At 39.7% G+C, this 19,155-nt stretch overlaps 1 protein-coding gene across 2 annotated transcripts in view; it reads right to left on the bottom strand.

Moving 5' to 3' along the window:
• FOXK2 (forkhead box K2) overlaps positions 1-19,155 on the bottom strand; it is a 60,932-nt gene that overhangs the window by 7,892 nt on the left and 33,885 nt on the right. For both annotated transcript variants that reach the window (XM_083353908.1, XM_083353909.1), the window contains 7 exons: positions 18,590-18,784; positions 14,979-15,126; positions 13,598-13,744; positions 11,832-12,025; positions 9,755-9,930; positions 7,113-7,409; positions 6,468-6,677 (listed from right to left, as the gene is read on the bottom strand). In XM_083353908.1, the coding sequence (XP_083210034.1) occupies positions 6,468-6,677; positions 7,113-7,409; positions 9,755-9,930; positions 11,832-12,025; positions 13,598-13,744; positions 14,979-15,126; positions 18,590-18,784 (1,367 nt within the window). The remainder of the gene's footprint in view (positions 1-6,467; positions 6,678-7,112; positions 7,410-9,754; positions 9,931-11,831; positions 12,026-13,597; positions 13,745-14,978; positions 15,127-18,589; positions 18,785-19,155) is intronic.

The raw sequence follows: 19,155 nt of genomic DNA, 5'->3' as shown, positions 1-19,155 counted from the left end.
GGTTGCCTACCCCTGCCCTAGCCTAATGACTTCTCCAAGAGCTAATTGGAGCCACGAGTGAGCCAACCTTGACTCCAATCAGTGTGATATTGGATTTGTTGCTGACAGCTGTCCTGCCCTTTAAAAACACACACCTGTTTTGGGTTTACTGGTCTCAAGAAGCACTGTCTGATGTGAACCATGCCTCGCAGAAAAGAGCTCTCAGAAGACCTACGATCGAGAATTGTTGACTTGCATGAAGCTGGAAAGGGTTACAAAAGTATCTCCAAAAGCCTTGATGTTCATGTGTCCATGGTAAGACAGACTGTCTACAAATGGAGAAAGTTTAGCACTGTTGCTACTCTCCCTAGGCGTGGTCGTCCTGTAAAAATGACTGCAAGAGCACAATGCATAATGCTTAATGAGGTAAACAAGAATCCTAGAGTGTCAGTTAAAGACCTACAGAAATCTCTGGCACATGCTAACATTTTGGTTGACACATCTACAATAAGGAAAACATTAAACAAGAATGGAGTACATGGGAGGACACCACGGAGGAAGCCATTGCTGTCCAATGATAGGGGCGGGGGAGTGACGGTAGCTATCAGGGAGACCTTATGTCCACGGGAGACCACCGTTCCTCAGATAGTCAGGTGTGAGTCTCTCTTTTTGAGATTTGGTCCGGGGGCGCAGTTGGGCTTGCTGCTGGTGTACTTTTCGCCTAGTCGCGCAGCGGCAGCCCTGCCTGAGCTACTCGATGTCCTCTCTGGGTTGGTGATTGAGTTCCCCAAACTCATAGTTTTGGGTGACTTCAATCTACCATCCCTAGGAGGTTCATCTGAGTTAGCTCAGGAGTTCATGGCTTCCATGACTACCATGGACCTGACGCAAGTAATTTCTGAACCAACTCATGAGGGAGGCCACACCCTTGACCTGGTTTTCTTATCTGGACGGTGGTTTGATGATCTTGGTGGGGTCTCTCCATTTATTATGCCCCTGTCATGGACTGATCATTACCTCCTGCGGCTGGTCTTCCGTTTTGCCACCCCCCGCCGTGGGGGTACGGAGCCAACCAGATGGTACCGCCCCAGGTGCTTAATGGATCCTGACAGGTTCCAGGCAGCGCTGGGGTCCCCACCTGCCTCCGTTGCTCACAACTCGGCGGATGCCCTAGTGGAAGCCTGGGAAAGGGCGGCCACTGAGGCACTTGACCGAGTTGTACCCTTGCGGCCCCTGACCCGGTGCAGATCCCAACGAGCTCCATGGTTCTCTACGGAGCTCCAGGAGATGAAGCGTCGGAAACAGAGCCTAGAGAGCTGTTGGAGGTCCAGCCGATCCGAATCTGACCGGTTGCGACTAAGAACCTTTATTAGGTCTTATCTCGCAGCGATGAGGGCGGCGAGGTGTAATTACTTCTCTGCCCTCATCGCGTCCGCAGATAATCGCCCGGCCGCCCTGTTTAGGGTGACCCGCTCCCTCCTTAAACAGGAGGTGAGGGAGGAACCCTTGCAGGGCCGTGCCGAGGAGTTTGGTCAACATCTGTTGGATAAAATCGCTTGGATTCGGACCGGTCTGGACTCCAACTGGGCAGAGTCCGACGATCAGGACACGGGCGGTCTTGTCGATGTTATCTGGGAGGAGTTTGATTCTGTGACCCCTGAGGAAGTGGACAGGATTATGGGGAGGTTGAGCTCCACCACATGTTTATTGGATCCGTGCCCTTCTTGGCTGGTCTATGCAGCTCGGGAGAGGACACGAGGCTGGTTCCAGGCAGTTATATCTGCTTCTTTGAGTGAGGGTAATTTCCCCGCCGTCTTGAAGGAGGCGGTGGTGAGACCTCTCCTCAAGAAGCCTGCCCTGGACCCAGCTGTGTTGAATAACTTTCGTCCGGTCTCCAACCTTCGCTTTCTTGCGGAGGTTGTTGAGAGTGTGGTGGCGCATCAGCTCCCCCTGGTTCTGGATGAAGCAGATTATCTAGACCCGTCCCAATCGGGTTTCAGGCCCGGGTACAGCACGGAGATGGCATTGGTCGCTCTGGTGAATGATCTCTGGAGGGCCCGGGACAGAGGACATTCCTCTGTCCTTGTCCTATTAGACCTCTCGGCGGCTTTCGATACCATCGACCATGGTATCCTGCTGCGGCGTCTCAGGGGATTGGGAGTGGGAGGCACAGTTTTTCAATGGTTCTCCTCCTATCTCCTGGGACGCTCGCAGTCGGTGTTGGCAGGGGGGCAGAGGTCGACCCCAAGGACTCTCGTTTGTGGAGTTCCTCAGGGGTCGGTCCTCTCGCCTCTCCTGTTCAACATCTACATGAAACCGCTGGGTGAGATCATTCATGGTTTTGGAGTTGGGTATCACCAGTACGCCGATGATACCCAGCTTTTCATTTCGACCCCAAACCACCCCAGTGATGCCCTCGATGTGATGTCCCGTTGCCTGGAGGCGGTTCGGGTCTGGATGGGGAGGAACAGACTTCAGCTCAACCCTGACAAGACTGAGTGGCTGTGCATTCCGGCATCCTGGGACATTCAAAATAATCCACCTCTTTCTAAGGGGGGTGAGTTTTTAACCCCCGTGGATAGGGCTCGCAACTTGGGAGTCCTCCTAGATTCACGGCTTACCCTGGAAGACCATATAGTAGCCGTGACTAGGGGGGCTTTTGCCCAGGTTCGCCTGGTGCGCCAGTTGCCGCCCTATCTGGACCGGGATGCCCTGTGTACGGTCACTCATGCGCTCGTGACCTCTCGCCTGGACTACTGCAATGCTCTTTACATGGGGCTCCCCTTGAAGACCACTCGGAGGCTCCAACTGGTACAGAATGCAGCCGCGAGAGTTGTCTTGGGAGTTTCCCGGTACTCCCATGTTACACCTTTGCTCCGCGAGCTGCATTGGTTACCAGTTGTCTTCCGGGTGAGATTCAAGGTTTTGGTTATGGTCTTTAAGTCCTTACATGGCATGGGTCCGGAGTACCTCGGGGACCACCTGCTGCCAGCGTCAACTTCCCTCCGCCCTGTGCGTTCCCACAGAGGGCCTCAGGGTGCCTCCAGTCAGAGAATGTCGGCTGGTGGCCCCCAGGGGGAGGGCCTTCTCTGTGGGCGCTCCGGCTCTATGGAACCAACTGCCGGTTGAGCTCCGGACGGCACCGGACCTTCGCTCCTTCCGGCATGGTCTGAAGACCCATTTATTTGAACAAGCTGGCCTGTCCTGATGGGGGACGTTAGGGTTTTTAATGGGTTTTTATATTGTTACTGTTTTTTATCTGGGCAATTGTTTAATTCTCTTTTAATTTTTGTATTTTCTATTTATATATGCCCTGTTCACCGCCCTGAGTCCTTCGGGAGAAGGGCGGTATACAAATTTAATAAAATACAAATACAAATACAAAAAAAATATTGCAGCACGTTTGAAGTTTACAACAGAGCACCTGGATGTTCCACAGCACTACTGGCAAAATTGAGTTGTTTGGGAAAAAAACACAACACTGTGTGGAGAAAAAAAGGCACAGTACACCAACATCAAAACCTCATCCCCACTGTAAAACATGGCGGAGGGAGCATCATGGTTTGGGGCTGCTTTGCTGCCTCAGGGCCTGGACGGATTGTTGTCATTGATGGGAAAATGAATTCCAGAGTTTATTAGGAGATTTTGCAGGAAAACGTATGACTATCTGTCCGCCAACTGAAGCTCCGCAGAGGATGGGTGATGCAACAGGACAATGACCCAAAGCATACAAGTAATTCAACAAAACAATGGCTTCAACAGAACAGAATACGCCTTCTGGAGTGGCCCAGTCAGAGTCCTGACCTCAACCCGATTGAAATGCTGTGGCATGACCTTAAGAGAGTGATTCACACAAGACATCCCAAGAATATTGCTACACTGAAACAGTTTTGTGAAGAGGAGTGGCCCAAAATTACTCCAGATCATTGTGCAGGTCTGATCTGCAACTACAGGAAACGTTTGGTTGAGGTTATTGCTGCCAAAGGAGGGTCAACCAGTTATTAAGTCCAAAGGTTCACATACTTTTTCCACCCTGCACTGTGAATGTTTCCATCTTATGTTCAATTAGAAAATGACAAGAGCTAATGTTTGTGTAGTATTATTTTAAGCAGACTGTGTTTTTCTATTGTTGTGACTTACAGGACGTTTAGAGTGCATTTTATGGCCAATTCATGCAAAACTCCACGTAATCCCAAAGGGTTCACATAGTTTTTCTTGCAACTGTATGTCATGGCAATGAGGAATGTCTACTCATTTTAAGTCATCTGAATCTTTAAGATTAAATGTTAAATTATTGGAAACAAGCCAGTAGCTTATATTAGACTTTGTTAACTTTAAGCATGTACATTTCACTTAATCTAAGCAAAAAAGTTCTTCAACATCTCATGACATTGTAGGACACTATATAAGTTGAAGACCTGTTCACGTTAAGATTAAACGATAATACAGTATTTCATATAATAATAATAATAATAATAATAATAATAATAATAAGAAGAAGAAGAAGAAGAAGAAGAAGAAGAAGAAGAAGAAGAAGAAGAAGAAGAAGAAGAAGAAGAAGAAGAAGAAGAAGAAGAAGAAGTTGTTGTTGGAAGGGACCTTGGAGGTCATCTAGTCCAACCCCCTGCTCAGGCAGGAAACCCTATAACATTTCAGACAAATGGCTGTCCAATCTCTTCTTAAAAACCTCCAGTGTTGGAGCATTCACAGCTTCTGGAGGCAGGTTGTTCCACTGGTTAGTTGTTCTAACTGTCAGGAAGTTTCTCCTTAGTTCTAGGTTGCTTCTCTCCTTGACTAGTTTCTATCCATTGCTTCTTGTCCTGCTTTCAGGTGCTTTGGAAAATAGCTTGGCTCCCTCTTCTTTGTGGCAGCCCCTGAGATATTGGAACACTGCTTTCATGTCACCCCTCACCCTTCTCTTCATTAAACTACACATACCCAATTCCAGCAACTGTTCCCTATATGTTTTAGCCTCCAGTCCCCTGATCATCTTTGTTGCTCTTCTCTGTACTCTTTCTAGAGTCTCGACATCTTTTTTACATCGTGGTGACCAAAACTGGATGCAGTATTCCAGGTGTGGCCTTACCAAGGCATTGTAAAGTGGTATTAGTACTTCACGTGATCTTGATTCTATCCCTCTGTTAATGCAGCCTAGCATTGTGTTGGCTTTTTTGGCAGCTGCAGCACACTGCTGGTTCATATTTAAGTGATTGTCCACTAGGACTCCGCGATCTCTCTCAGTTACTACTATTGAGCAAGGTAACACCTATACCAGACATGTCAAACACAAGGCCCGGGGGCCAGATCCGGCCCGCGAAGTGGTTTCATGCGGCCCGCAAAGCCATCCTGGAAACAGTGAGGGAATGGCCCCCACTGCCTTGGCCCTGGCCCAGAGACCCTCCTTCTGCCAGAGACCCTCAGATCTGTCCCACTCCTGCCCAGGCCCCCATAGGCACCCTTGATGCCAACGATGTAGAGCTGGCCACGCCCACCCAGTAGGCCATACACACTCTAGCCACGCCCACCCAGTAGGCCACGCCCACCCTGGCCATACCCACCCGGCCCCCTGAGGGCAACCGCAATGCTGATGCGGCCCTCAATGAAATTGTGTTTGACACCCCTGACCTATACTATACCTGTGCATTTGATTTTTCCTGCCTAAATGTAGAACCTTACTTTTTCACCATTGAATTTCATTTTGTTAGATAGTGCCCAGTGTTTGAGTCTGTCCAGATCCTCCTGTATCTTAAGCCTATCTTCTGGAGTATTGGCTATTCCTGCCAGCTTGGTGTCGTCTGCAAATTTGATAAGTTCCCCATCTATCCCCTCATCCAAATTGTTGATGAAGATGCACTGGGCCCAGAACAGAGCCCTGGGGCACCCCACTACACACTTCCTTCCATGTAGATGCAGTTCCATTGAGGACCACACGCTGAGTACGGCCTGTCAGCCAGCTACGAATCCATCTGGTGGTGATGCTATCTAACCCACATTTTTCTATCTTATCAAGTAGTAGGTTGTGATCTACTTTATCAAATGCCTTACTGAAGTCCAAGTAAATTATATCTACAGCATTCCTCTGGTCCACTAGTTTTGTCACTTGGTCAAAGAATGCAATAAGGTTTGTTAACAGATTTCAAAAGAATATTATAAATATCCCTAAAGATATAATCTTAAGTAGTTGTATTTTTTCACATTTTCATTACATGTATTACTTCAATTTCAAAAGCAATTTCTCAGACTATTTTTTTGCCAATCAGAACTACTTATGCAACCCCACTTGCTAATTTAATATGGAAGAAAAACAAGATAGACAAAAATGATTATGACAAGACGTATTTAGATTTAACTACAAATAATGCCCAAATAGAAGTTACATGTAGTTTACATTCAACAATATGAAGAAAGAAATAGCGACGAATTTATTTTGGATATTATTTTTGTAAGAGGTAATTTGTAACTATTAACACTCAATTTAAAATGCTTACCAGTGTTAGCCTGACCCTGCATTGCTGTGGTGATAGGTACTATGTGTGTTCCATTTTGCGTTACAGTTTTTATTGGTAGCTGGTGTTGACCTAGAGGTGCTTGTTGTACTAGAGTAACCGTTTGTAACGGTGTAGTCTGAGATGTCTGAATGATGCGACTAGCAGCTCCTAGAGTTGTATGGCTAACTGCGGGTACAGGTTCCACTTTAACTAGAAAAAAAAATACGCAAATGTTTAAAATTAGTAAAAAAGTAATAAACAAACATCAATGTCAGCATATCATAAAAGAAATCAGCCTGAAATCAGCTCAGGGGGAGGGCATATCAGTGCAGGCGCACAGCTCCATTTGTGTGAGCGGCATGCGCACGTGCCCTTTACTCACACAAATGGAGCTTGCGCAAAAGTGGAGGGTGCTTGCACATGAAGCTCCACTTGTGTGAGCAGCAGGCACTTGCACTTGTGCAAAGCTCTATTTGTGCAAATGGAGCCTCGCACAAGCGCAAGTGTCCTTCACTTGCATAAGTGGAGCTTCACGCCCGCGCACTTGACCCATTTCTCCTGCAGCCTGGTTTCACACAGGCTACGGCCTGAGGGTTGAGGACCCCTGCTCTAATATATCATATACAAATGAAATAATGTTTTTACCTTTCATTTCATTGTGATCTCCATTCTCTTGAGGTTCTCCTTTAGGCTGGGTCACCACTGCAGCTTGTGTAACCACTGCTTGCCCAGCTACAGTATAAGTATTTGCTGGTGCTAATCCAGTCACATTTGTGACAGATACAGCTGGGATTTGATGAACAACATGAACCGTCTGTACTACAGGCTGCTGAGACGTTGATGTTGTCACAGGTGTTGCAACAGTGTATGTGACAGGTTTCATAGTTTGTGGCAGCTGTCTCTGTACAGTAATTAAAACAGGTTGGCTAGATAGAGGAGATCCTGTAATGAAAAGTAGAATGAAATGTGTTACATCCTTTTTTAAAAAAAAATATTATTATATGCAACTTGCTTTCTTAAATTAAAAAGAAAAGGGGGAGATTGATAGAGATCTAGAGCGAAGGGCCACTTTATAGACTCCCATCCCTCTTCAGGCTATCAGAAAAATGAACCCTTTGTCCTTTGAGGTTTACATGAATTGGCCAGGGTAATGTGGGTTTTTGAGGTTACCTGAAACTTGATCTTGACCCTCAAAACCAGATTTCTGGCTTTGAACTTCACACTGGGTCTTTAAATCATCCAGCTAAAAATATATGTAAACTCAACCAATGGTCCTTATAACCTGAATGTAACATTTGACTTTAATTACTGAACAAACATTAAGCCTTAATGTTTCCAGCTAAAAGTGTGACTGGAATTTTCAGAATATAATCCAAACAATTCAATTTGCTATAACACCTACAACTCTTCAAGTTGTTATTCTATATTACTGCCTAGGTTTGTTGACCATAGGATTCTAGAATGAAAAAGATCAGATTGCCCAAACTAGGAAAAAACTACAGTCTAAAGCAGGAGTGAAAATAGCCTATTTCTGTTTTATAAACTAGTCTGAATTAAAATGCACATTTTCCCTACATATTTATTTCCTGCATGCTCTTGAGAAACATATATTAAAAAGGAGCATCAAGGCTATGAATGCTTCTTTTAGGAGACAATTCAGAAGCAAATATATTGCATATATTTATGTGAATACTGTAATATTTATGAAGTTCATTAATACAAGAGGCATACAGGTTGCATAAAACATTTTTAACTCAGCTATCTGGTGTGTTATAACTAAGTTATTTTGATATACTGCTCATGCATCAATAGTATGACTATGGAAGAGCTTCTTAGTCTACATCAGCAGTCTCTAACTTTTGAGGCTTTTTGGACTGGCAGGGGAGAGGGGAGCAGGGCGGCCGGCACAAGTGGAGGCTGGAACGCAGGCACAGCTCGACTTGCGTGAATCACAAGCAAATGCGCATAAGCATGCACAAGTTGAGCTGTGTGAATGTGCATGCGCACCAGCCCACCACTTGCATTAGTTGAGCTGTGAGCGCATGTGTGCCAGTCCCACCACTCATGTGGCCTGATTCCAAATAGGCCATGGGCTATAGTGGACCGGGGCCTGGGAGTTGGGGACCCCTGGTCTACATGGTCCAGAAGTTTTGCTGTAATCCAGCAATGTGAAAAAGCGATCAGCTAAAGAACTGTGCTATTCAGAATTGGGAAGCAATAGCATTCATCACAGCATATTTCATTATCAATTTATCAGCCATAATTTGAGGAAACATTTATATATTGTCTTATTTATCATATATTTATCCAATGTTTACCTCTAATAGCTGAAAGGGATTTACATGGACAAAATCCTTGACTTTATTCCTACAAAAGCAGTTTTGTGAGATAAGTTGAGCCAAAAATATGACTGAGCCAAATGTGTGACAAGGTCACCCAATGGGTTTTCATGACTAAAGCTGGACTTGTATTTGGCTCTCACCTCTCCTAATTCAAGATTTAAAAACTATATAGCAGGGGAGTCAAACTGCTGGCCCATGGGCCAGATGCGTCACGCCAAAAACGCGCCCACCCCATTGCCAGCAATGGGAAAGAAGTCACGATATATCACAACACGTCATGTCACGAGTCTGACACCAGTGCTATATAACATCACGACCACTAAGGTAATGTATTTTATTTTCATGTAAAACTTCTAGAATTCTTGCATTTTAAATCATCCACAGAGTACTCTTAACGATTTTGTGTAATTTTAGTATATAAAATTATAAAGATTACTGAGTAAACAGAAGCATATGCTATTCCCCACAGCAAGGAGAAGCAGAGATGCTTAAATTGACTTGTTTTATCCAAAAGAGAATATATTTATTTTTGTTTCTATTTGGAAATTGCTTTTGGATTTTGTGCTTGCAATAGAAAAAAAATGAAAGTTTGATTTTGTTTTTGCTAATCATATAGGTTTGTTGCTATAGAAATAGCTAGTATATACTGTTGTGTAAAAGTAAAAAGTGGAGGTTGTAATGTTGTACTGTGTTAAAGAGAGTTGGAAGTTGGCACCTTTTTCGTTCCTTTGTTTCCCTCTTTACACCATATTTTTTCTTTCTTTCTCCCCCCCCCAAGTTTTCTATTACTTTTTAAAATTTCTTTTTTTTAAAATTCCATTTATATCCCGCCCTTCTCCGAAGACTCAGGGCGGCTTACAAGCTTAGCAGTATTTTATATTTGGATAATAATTTTAAAAAGTATCGAAGTAATTTTAGCACATAAGCATTGCATGAACATTTCACCTGGGGCACTCTGTGCAAATCGTGCTTCTTGTATTACTGCTAATTTTGGCTGGATACTGCTTGGCTCAGGCTCCATTGGGACAGGAGACCCTTCCCTTGACAGGCTTTCTGGGGTTTGCACACCACTCGAATGAGCAGATAATACTCCCGAATGATTAGGAGAAGCTGGGGCACTTCTGCAAACAAAGAACAGAAATGGCCACTTTTAGATGCAAAATTAACAATTACTGCAGTAACCCACAAAAAAATTATCTGATTCATACACTTTCCACAGGGAGGATTTTTTGCTGTTTAAATAGCAGTAGAAGTTCTTGCCAATGAAGGAGAAGGAGATGTTCTTAATTACAGAAACTCTGTAGTTTAACTTAAAGGCAGGCAAAATGTTTATTCAGAAGTGCAGAATGAGAAACTGGTATAGATGGGCCAGAAATTAGTGAAAAATTTTAATAATAGAAACACATGTCCTACGTTCTATAATTAAAGTGAAATACTTTAATATTAGGTTTTCCACTCAATTTACTGTTGTATCTTCTCTAAAACACAAGACTTAATTTAAACAAAGAGTTGTTTACTGAGATGAATGTTTCAGACAATGCCTAAATAATAAATTGCAGTTTAAACAGAATTTAATTATTTTGAATTAAAATTGAAATTAAATTTAAATTTAGTTCAATTTCTATAATGAAAACTAGAAATTCAATTTGTACTCCTTAGCTTAAAGCTATTAAGTTCCACCTTTTACCCACTCCTAATTCAAGCCTTTTTTGATTCTTTAAACTATTAATTTAACAAATTATTAAATTATTCCAAATACTTAATAGGATAAAACTACTTGTCAATTTTGTAGTTGCTAAGCACATCTTTTTGGGGAAAACATGAATACATTCAAATTTTCATAGGAAAAATGCTGGTGGGGAATGATAGTTTGGAGCATAAAAGCAACATGTGACTTGAAAAGGTTAAATACTGTGGTCTTACTATCTTTTCTCTCTGCTCCTTTCTTCAAGCCCAAGCATTTTTCCCAGATTTTTTTTTAAATGGCTGAGACTATGAGGAAAATATCAAGTGATTTGTTTGCTAAAAGTAAACATAAAGTTTTCCTTCATTAAGACTGACTTTTGGTGACTATAAGGATATAGTTTGAAACACGAATGTGTTTCTTGGCAACAATATAGCAGTTGCTTGTTACTGCCTTTTTCGGGAATTTAATTTTCTATTTTCCAATACAGTCTACAGCCTGGGAATCTTTTTAGAGTCTCCCATTGAAGTACCAACCAGGGCTTTCTGCAATCAGCTAAAGTTGACTAGGTGATTCTATTATGTTGCAATATGTGTTTGTAGGTAACAACAAACTGTGAGCAGGCTGATTACAAACAAGTCTCCAGTCATGAACCCACTACATGTGCAACCCTATATCTACACTGAATGAATTACCCCCAGTATCCTCAGTTATTGCTTCTATGATTCCTGCACTGGATAGCGGGTTGGCACATATTATCTCCAAGGCCCATAACCAACTCCTGACATTCCATTATTCTGGGTAAGAAGTGAAACATGCTACACCACAAAAACAACAACTGGCAAAGAAATTAGCATGACTAGAACAGTGGAAATGTTCATACAGCATGAATTAACCCCTTTTTGACTTAACACAGCACAATGAATAATGATTAAGACAGGCTAGGTTTGCACAATAGGCTAAGCCACAAGAAAACCTAACCAATGTTAATATCAATGTGTTATTTATTCATATAAATTGAATAAATAAATCAATATTCTTAGTATATTATGCAAATACATTTGCTAGATCTTTATGTGTGAACACAGCCAGTAACAACTCCAGGGAACATTTCTTCCTCAGTACTGCAATCAAATGTAAGCATAAAAGCCCCACCAAACCTCCTCAAGGAGAAAATGTTAATAGTTTCCCTTCTGCCCCAACAGTTGTACTATTGCTTGATGAACATCTCTGTTGTTTAGACAGGCGACGATCATCCTTCGGTCAGTAGACCCTGAAGTACACTGAAAGGAAAACCTCTGAACTGCTATGTTTAAGTTGTTGTCCTCAATACCTTACCTAGAAGAAAGAGGTCCCAGTGGGGTTCTAAAGCAAGGTACTCCCCTTGGCCGCCTTTTCCTAAAAGCCTGTTCTATTAATTTGCTTTCAGAGGCAGGATCTATCCTCCAGAAGGAACCCTTGCCTGGTTCTTCCTGGGAACGTGGTACTTTGATGAAATAACGATTCAGAGAGAGATTGTGACGTATTGAATTCTGTGAGTCATAAAAGAAAACAAAGAAATCATCCATTTCAGTATTAAGGTGGAATATATTCTAAGGAAAACACTTTTATAAGAATTCTCCAAAGCTTGGTGTTTTCACATCAAGTCTCTTCCATCAGTCATTCAAAAATTTCCTCTTAATTATATTTCTCCGAAGTCTTCATCTCCAAAGTTCCCAGGGTCACATTTTTTAAATTCTTAATTTTCAAGATTTTATTTCACACTAAATTTAAGTATGCATACCACAATGCAGGTGTCATTTTGTAAATAATAATGCTTCTAATTTTACAAAAAAAAATATCCCACTTAGAACTGCTCATATACTTAAGATGTTTTCTTATTCTTAGGTCCTTGATTAGGACTTGAATTATTAAGTTCTCACCAGTTTTAGACTGTGTGTTTAACTGTAGATCAGGCATGTCAAACTGCCAGCCCGCAGGCCAGATGCATCACGGTGCATCACACCCACCCCATTGCCGGCAATGGGGAAAATGTCGCGATACGTCGCGCAATGTCATGTGACGTCTGGAGTTTGACATGCCTGTTGTAGATTATCCACATGTAATAACAACAAGATCTGTAAACAGAAGTAGGACAACTGTGGCAAAACCCCCTCAAAGTTAGTAAAAATAGTAAAAGGCATCCTGAGTACAATCCTAAAACATCTAGTGTACCACTTGAACATCATCAGCATTACTAAATCACCATCAGTCAGTTGCAAAAGGCAGCTTGGAACAGCTTACATCCTGCAACAATAACTTTACCATCAAACAACATCTGCCTATCCCAGATCCTTTGGAACAACTCAAAAGGTGGATAAAAATGCCAAATCCAGTCTAAACATCAGGTTGATTGTATGACCAACAACAACAATAATAATAATAATCTTTAAAATATACACTCAACATATGTTCGGGAGAAGGGCGGTATATAAATAAAATTATTATTATTATTATTAATATGAGCAAAACAAGAGACCATAGATTTTTTTCAAAGTTCAGACATCCACAGGCTATAGGAATTAGGATGAATCTATAGTAATATAAAGTTATTGAAACTGAAATAAATGTTATTTTGTTTGATAATTTTAAGAATCTAGTATTAGGAGAACATTGCACAACACTCCTGTTCACATAAGGACATTCTACACACTATTGTTAAACTGTTTAATACGTTCTTCCTATATGTAAAGATCTCAACTTCATATTTTATAATCAAAACTAGATTGTATAGAAATATAAATGGCACAATTTGCAATGTAGTATTAAAAGTGATTATGTAAACTATTTAATGAAGAAAGTCTAAAGGAAAGGAAAAGTCTACAAGAACAGGTAAGGACCACAAAGCATCATGTTTTATCTGAAACATCATAAAGCTACTCCTGGTTGACAATTTCCAGAAAACACTAGACTATTCTTGAAATAACTAGACTGATGTGATCTTAAGAAACAGCTCTCCAGAATTGTCTCCCCAAACTGTTCTATGCAAACAATATACTTTACAGATGACTAGCTTCAACCCACCGTAGTATGCTCATTTAAAAAAAAATATTAATAATTTTTACCTGCCAGCCCTTGTCTGCTGTCCTGTAGTAAGGATAATTTTTAGTTATGTGCGTATAAATTCCATTTAGTGTAAGTTGCTTATCAGGAGCCATTGTAATTGCTTGTACAATTAGTTGTGCATAGGAGTAAGGTGGCTTTGAATCATCCTAAATATTAAAAATAATAACAGAATGAAATTAGCTTATCCCTCCAGGAACATTAGAAATATAACACCAACTTTATAATATAATACAAAGGGCATTATTTCTTGAAAGATACCATCATGCACATTGAACAACTTTTTCATTTTTATTACACATTTGCATTTTCAATTTTATCATACAGAGCTCTGTCCGCCACAATCCATTCCAAGTGTAAAATACCTCTAATGTGCTTTACTGCTACTATGTTTTTTTCTCTTAGTATATTCACCCTGCAACTCTTAAGCATATTGTTTGTCATGTGGGGATTAAATTCATCCTAAAACAACTAGAGAACAGTAGTTTGGCCTACCTGAGAACTTCAACTAATCAGCACTCACTATCCTTGATCAAACATGCTGCTTCCTGAGTATACAGCTCTCTATTCACCAACCCCATCCATTTCTAGGAATGTATCAATAGAGAAAAAACCCAAAATCTTTAAAAGAAGCACACAAAAAAGCATTTTCCCTATACACCATGTAGCGCATGATTTTTTCTTTCTGTATTTGTGACCATTTATCTTTGGGGGTTTACAATTCACTAATCGAGCTAGTCTGCTGTTCAGGTAGGGGAAATTAGCAGATTGCCAGACATGTTTTGTTTTTTGGCAGAACAGCACTTTTGTTTATATCCTTATTTGTTAATTTATATGCCATCTTTATTGCATATAAAGGGGTGGGGAAACCCTCATATTTAAAAAACACCATACTGTACAGCACACTACTACTGCCTTGTAGCCAGATAGGTGCAACTTGTATGGTCACAACTTACAACTATGATTGGCATGGTCCAATAAATCAAGGATTATCAATTAATCCAAAAATATTTTCAGAATCCTCACCTGGGGTCCTAGGGAAAAGTTCATGTATAAATCTAATACGCACACACTCCCAAATATATCATTAAAAACTGTTAAGTTTGAATATGCTTTTCTCAATTTTGAATGTGGTAAACTAAGAAGCTTACAAAATGCCTTTTTTCTTTGCTTTCTGCAAAGAATAGAATATACCTGCTTTCACGTCTATGTTTAGGTAAGCTTTAATCTCAGTATGAATAGCTTAGGATCTACTTTAGTTTTCAGTCTGAATTGCTAACTACACATAAATATTATTTCTGTTTACTTTTTAAAGCAATATTTTCAATTAACTCCATTATAATAACTGATTTTACAAATGGATTCTAATCAAAAGAATCTCACCTTTGGGCTATCTCCACCAGACGCTTCCTTATCATTTTCTGACTGTGAATTGTCAGCCATAAGATGTAAGTCAGATGATATTACACGACCCATTTTGTACCCTGAAGAACCTGCACCACGAGGACTAGATGGGCAGGAATTTGCAGCACTATAAAACAATATGAAAAGAGTTGTCTATTTCATTACAGAATATATACCATTGTACCCAATAATTTCCTTCAGCTAAACATAATTTCCTGAACAAACATTCTCCAACTGTCGGAGTTATTCTCACATTAGTGGAGAATGACAATTAAAAGGACACAGATTTTCCTTCTGTATTACCATCAGAATACATATTTATAAGAACAACTTTGCAAATATTGTCTCTATTCCAAATAGAATTCCTTGAGAGGTTAAAAACAAGTTTAATTCTAGATTTTCAGTGACAGGCAAGATTGAACAAATCTGTTTGCCTTTATTATTAAAAAAAACTTGCCCTTATGGTAAGTGTGCACTTTTCCTCTGACAACTATTAGTTTAGTGCACTATTTGGAAGAATCAGATCATAATAATTATGCCAGAATAAATGTTATAAAAAGTTTAATGATATTAAATCTAAAGTTATTAATAAAATAAATTATTATAAACATGCTAAATAATAATAAGTTTTAAGCAGGACTATCATATCTGGATTCCAAAAATACATGAAACCATTTTCAATGAGTTAGAACTTATGGTATCTCTTGGTACTATCTCAGTGACCATTTAGATTTTTGCAGCCTAGATATGGTATCCCTAGTTTTAAAAGTAAGATATATAAATTAGATTAGTCCTAGAATGAATAGGCCATACATGCAAATATACAAATATACATATAGTCTTTGATTTATGATCACAACTGTGACCAGATTCTTCAATCACCATGCAAAGCAAACGTTAAGTGAGATGTCATGTCACTGCTTCAGTCAACAACCACAATCCTGGCACTCCTGGCTGTGGTCATTAAGCAATCTCTCATTAAGTAAACAGACTGAAAAATCTATCTGCTGGATATAGCTCTGCGTGGGGTTGAATCCCTATGGCAGGCAGCTCTTTCACGCTCAAAGAGGGATGCTGAAAAACATCCATCCCAAAATCGAAGCAGGATTTTGGCATGGAGTGTTTGTAGCACAAGGCATTGGACTCCTTCATTTCTGATGGCTGACTGTGCAAGCCCCATGCTACATACATCCACAAAACCAAGCAGAACTTGGTACAGGATATTTGCAACATGGGGTGTTTGCGGCCAACCCAAAGAGACAAGCAGGAGTCCTCTCAACAGGCAGAAGCAGCAGCTTCCAATCTTCCCTGCCCCCTTCCCATTACTTTCTGGGAAAACCAGCAGGGAAGATTACAAATAGTGATCACATGATTGCAGGGCACTTGGCAAGCAGTGGTAATAGGCTGCCAGGTGCCCAGAGCACAATCACATGATTGCGGGGGGGTGGGGGGTTTGTGTGCTGCAACAATGTAACTTCAAGCACAGTCTCTTCATTAAGTCTTTCCTTCAGCCTCTGTTACAATTTTGAATGGTCACTGAACAAATGGTTATTAATCAAGGGCTGCCTGTAATGAAAATTCTGGGAAATGAAACAGAAAGTGCACTTTAAAGCAAGTGGAAGATATAATAAAAAGTAATATGAAACAAGTCGACAGATTTAAACTGTGGCTTACTGCAAATCCACAATTAGAGGAAACAATCTTGCTTCGTATATAATGTGAACAAACAGAACATAACTGGAATGTTACATCAAAATAGGTATCACATGGTCATTACTATTACTAGCAGAGTTATAATTCCCCAACAGAGTTTTATCATTTTTAATCAATTTGTTTAGGAGAAACTGTACTGAAAGATCGTAAGTAGGCTATTTATTAATCAAAAATTCTAAAGTAATTTTATTGTAACATCTCAGAAATGTTTTTGAAATTTATCAGACAACTTAGCTGAAGAAATCTGTCTGCATTTCAGGTTCATTTAAACAGAGAAAATGTTCCTGCTGTTTCAGAATGGTGTTTGAAAACATAGCCCACAGTAACTTTGGCAGATGGGGGTTCATATAAACACATTTAATAAAATGAATGAAAATATTTTAATAATGCACTATAACAATAGTCTTAATATTTAAAACTTATTGCATTTTAGAATGACACATTTTAAGATCCTGTAAGATTATGAATTCCACTAAAAAGTTAATATTTGGGTTTTTAATTTTTCTTGAGAAAAGTGTTAAGTACGTAATGCTTATATATGAATGCTATAAATAACAGAACAACAGAATATATAAATTTAATTTATAAACATAGGTGTTCCATAGGGGGAAAAACATTTCTTAGTTCTTTCTTACACTGCTCATATCTGAGCACTGGTTAACATATAAAGATCTAGTCACTTCCCTCACGAGAAAGATGAATATGGTCACAATTACCTCTCCTGGGCATGTTGTTTATGTTTTGTTCAGACTGAAAATGATGTTTTTAATCTTACATGAAATAATGTTTTTCCTGATATCAAGAATTACTAAAGTTGCTCTCAGAACGTTGGCTTGTGTTTTAATTAAATTAAGTACTTTTTTATCACACAATATACTGATCTGGTTCACATTAACATCAAGCCATTGTACAGCATATCCCCTTCAAGTTGCACACTTTGCCATATATTGCCACACGGAGAGGACAATTTTCTGCAATAGCATTTAAAGAATGCAAGGGTTATATTAGGAATGATAAATAAAATATTTGCACAGAATGATGCACAAATACATTTTGTTCTTAATTAAAACCTTTCTCAAATATTTTAGGAACAAATACTTCTCTGTTTTAATTCTATAGTTTTAGTACCTATAGTTTGTATACCTGTGTGCATAAGGCAATTAATTATTGCCACGCCTATGTAACACCTCTGCTCCGTGAACTGCAGAAAACCTTCAGATGGAATTCAAGATGCTAACTACTATCTATAAAGATATGCACAAACTAGGCTCAAGTTATTTGGAGAACATTTGTCTCTCATAGTATCTGCCTATTCTCCATGATCAGATAAAATGGTTTACTTCAAGGTCCTAACAATTAAACAATGACATCTAGTGGGTTAGGGTCCCTCTAGTTTGGGAACATATGAAATATTTTTTTAATTGTTTCCTCAGGGAAATTTTTAATATATTGTTTTTTTTAATTAGGTGAAGCCACCCATAGGTTGCTTTTGGACTTGGGCAACCTTCACAATCCAATGAATACATAATAAGTAAATAATAATACATAACAACTACATATTATTTTAAGTCCCCATATGTATAAATTTATTTCTCTTCAAATAAGGTCCCACACATGTACATTCCTTATGCATAAATAGGTCAAGCCGACACTGAAATTAATGAGACTGTCAGCATCATCGCTAATTTAACCAAGAATGATTGCTGGAGTTTCATCTAATGCCAATAAACATGATTAAGTGGCCACAGGTACACAAAAACAAAAATAATTTGCTCCAAGGATGTTAAATGTGATTGTAGAAATTTAAATTACAGATTAGTATGACATTTTTGTAGTTCAACGATAAACCTAAATGCAGTAACACAACATAAAAATACCTGATGGTTCCTGTGGGAGAAGGAAGAGGGCTAATCAAATGAGCCATGTTGTCTGGAATGTTTATTGTTAGGGGAGAAATCTGGGGTTGTACAGGTTTCACTGGGGACTGTGGGGACTCCTGTTTTTCTCTCTTTTCATTGGATAAAGCTGTAAATGTTATCTTGATGTTTGTGCTGGGAAACCTGAATGTACACCTGAAAAGTAAAAACAAAAGGTGTTAACTAACTGAAATAAAGGTTTTCTTTATTTGCATAATTACAACAGCACTCATATTAATAAAATATTAAAAAAGAAAATGTGTACAATTGTTATAAAGCCGCATAATGAATATATGGTAAATACAATCACATTCATTTAGAAATTTGTTCTTTTGTGGATTTTACTTTTGATTTTTCTATACCAAAATTGCAATCAATAATTATTTAATAAATTTTGAATTGGTATAAAAGCCAGCATTAAGGTTATTTAATGATCCAAGTTCTTAAATCAAGAAACTATGAGGCTAATGCCTTAACACAGGGTCCCCAAACCCTGGTCCGCACAAACAAGCAAAGCCCCATCTGCA

This window comes from Vipera ursinii (genome assembly GCF_947247035.1).
Source record: "Vipera ursinii genome assembly, chromosome: 2".
NCBI lineage: Eukaryota > Metazoa > Chordata > Lepidosauria > Squamata > Viperidae > Vipera > Vipera ursinii.
The sequence above is the reverse complement of the archived record's forward strand: the minus strand, read 5'-3'. Positions and strand labels throughout refer to the sequence as shown.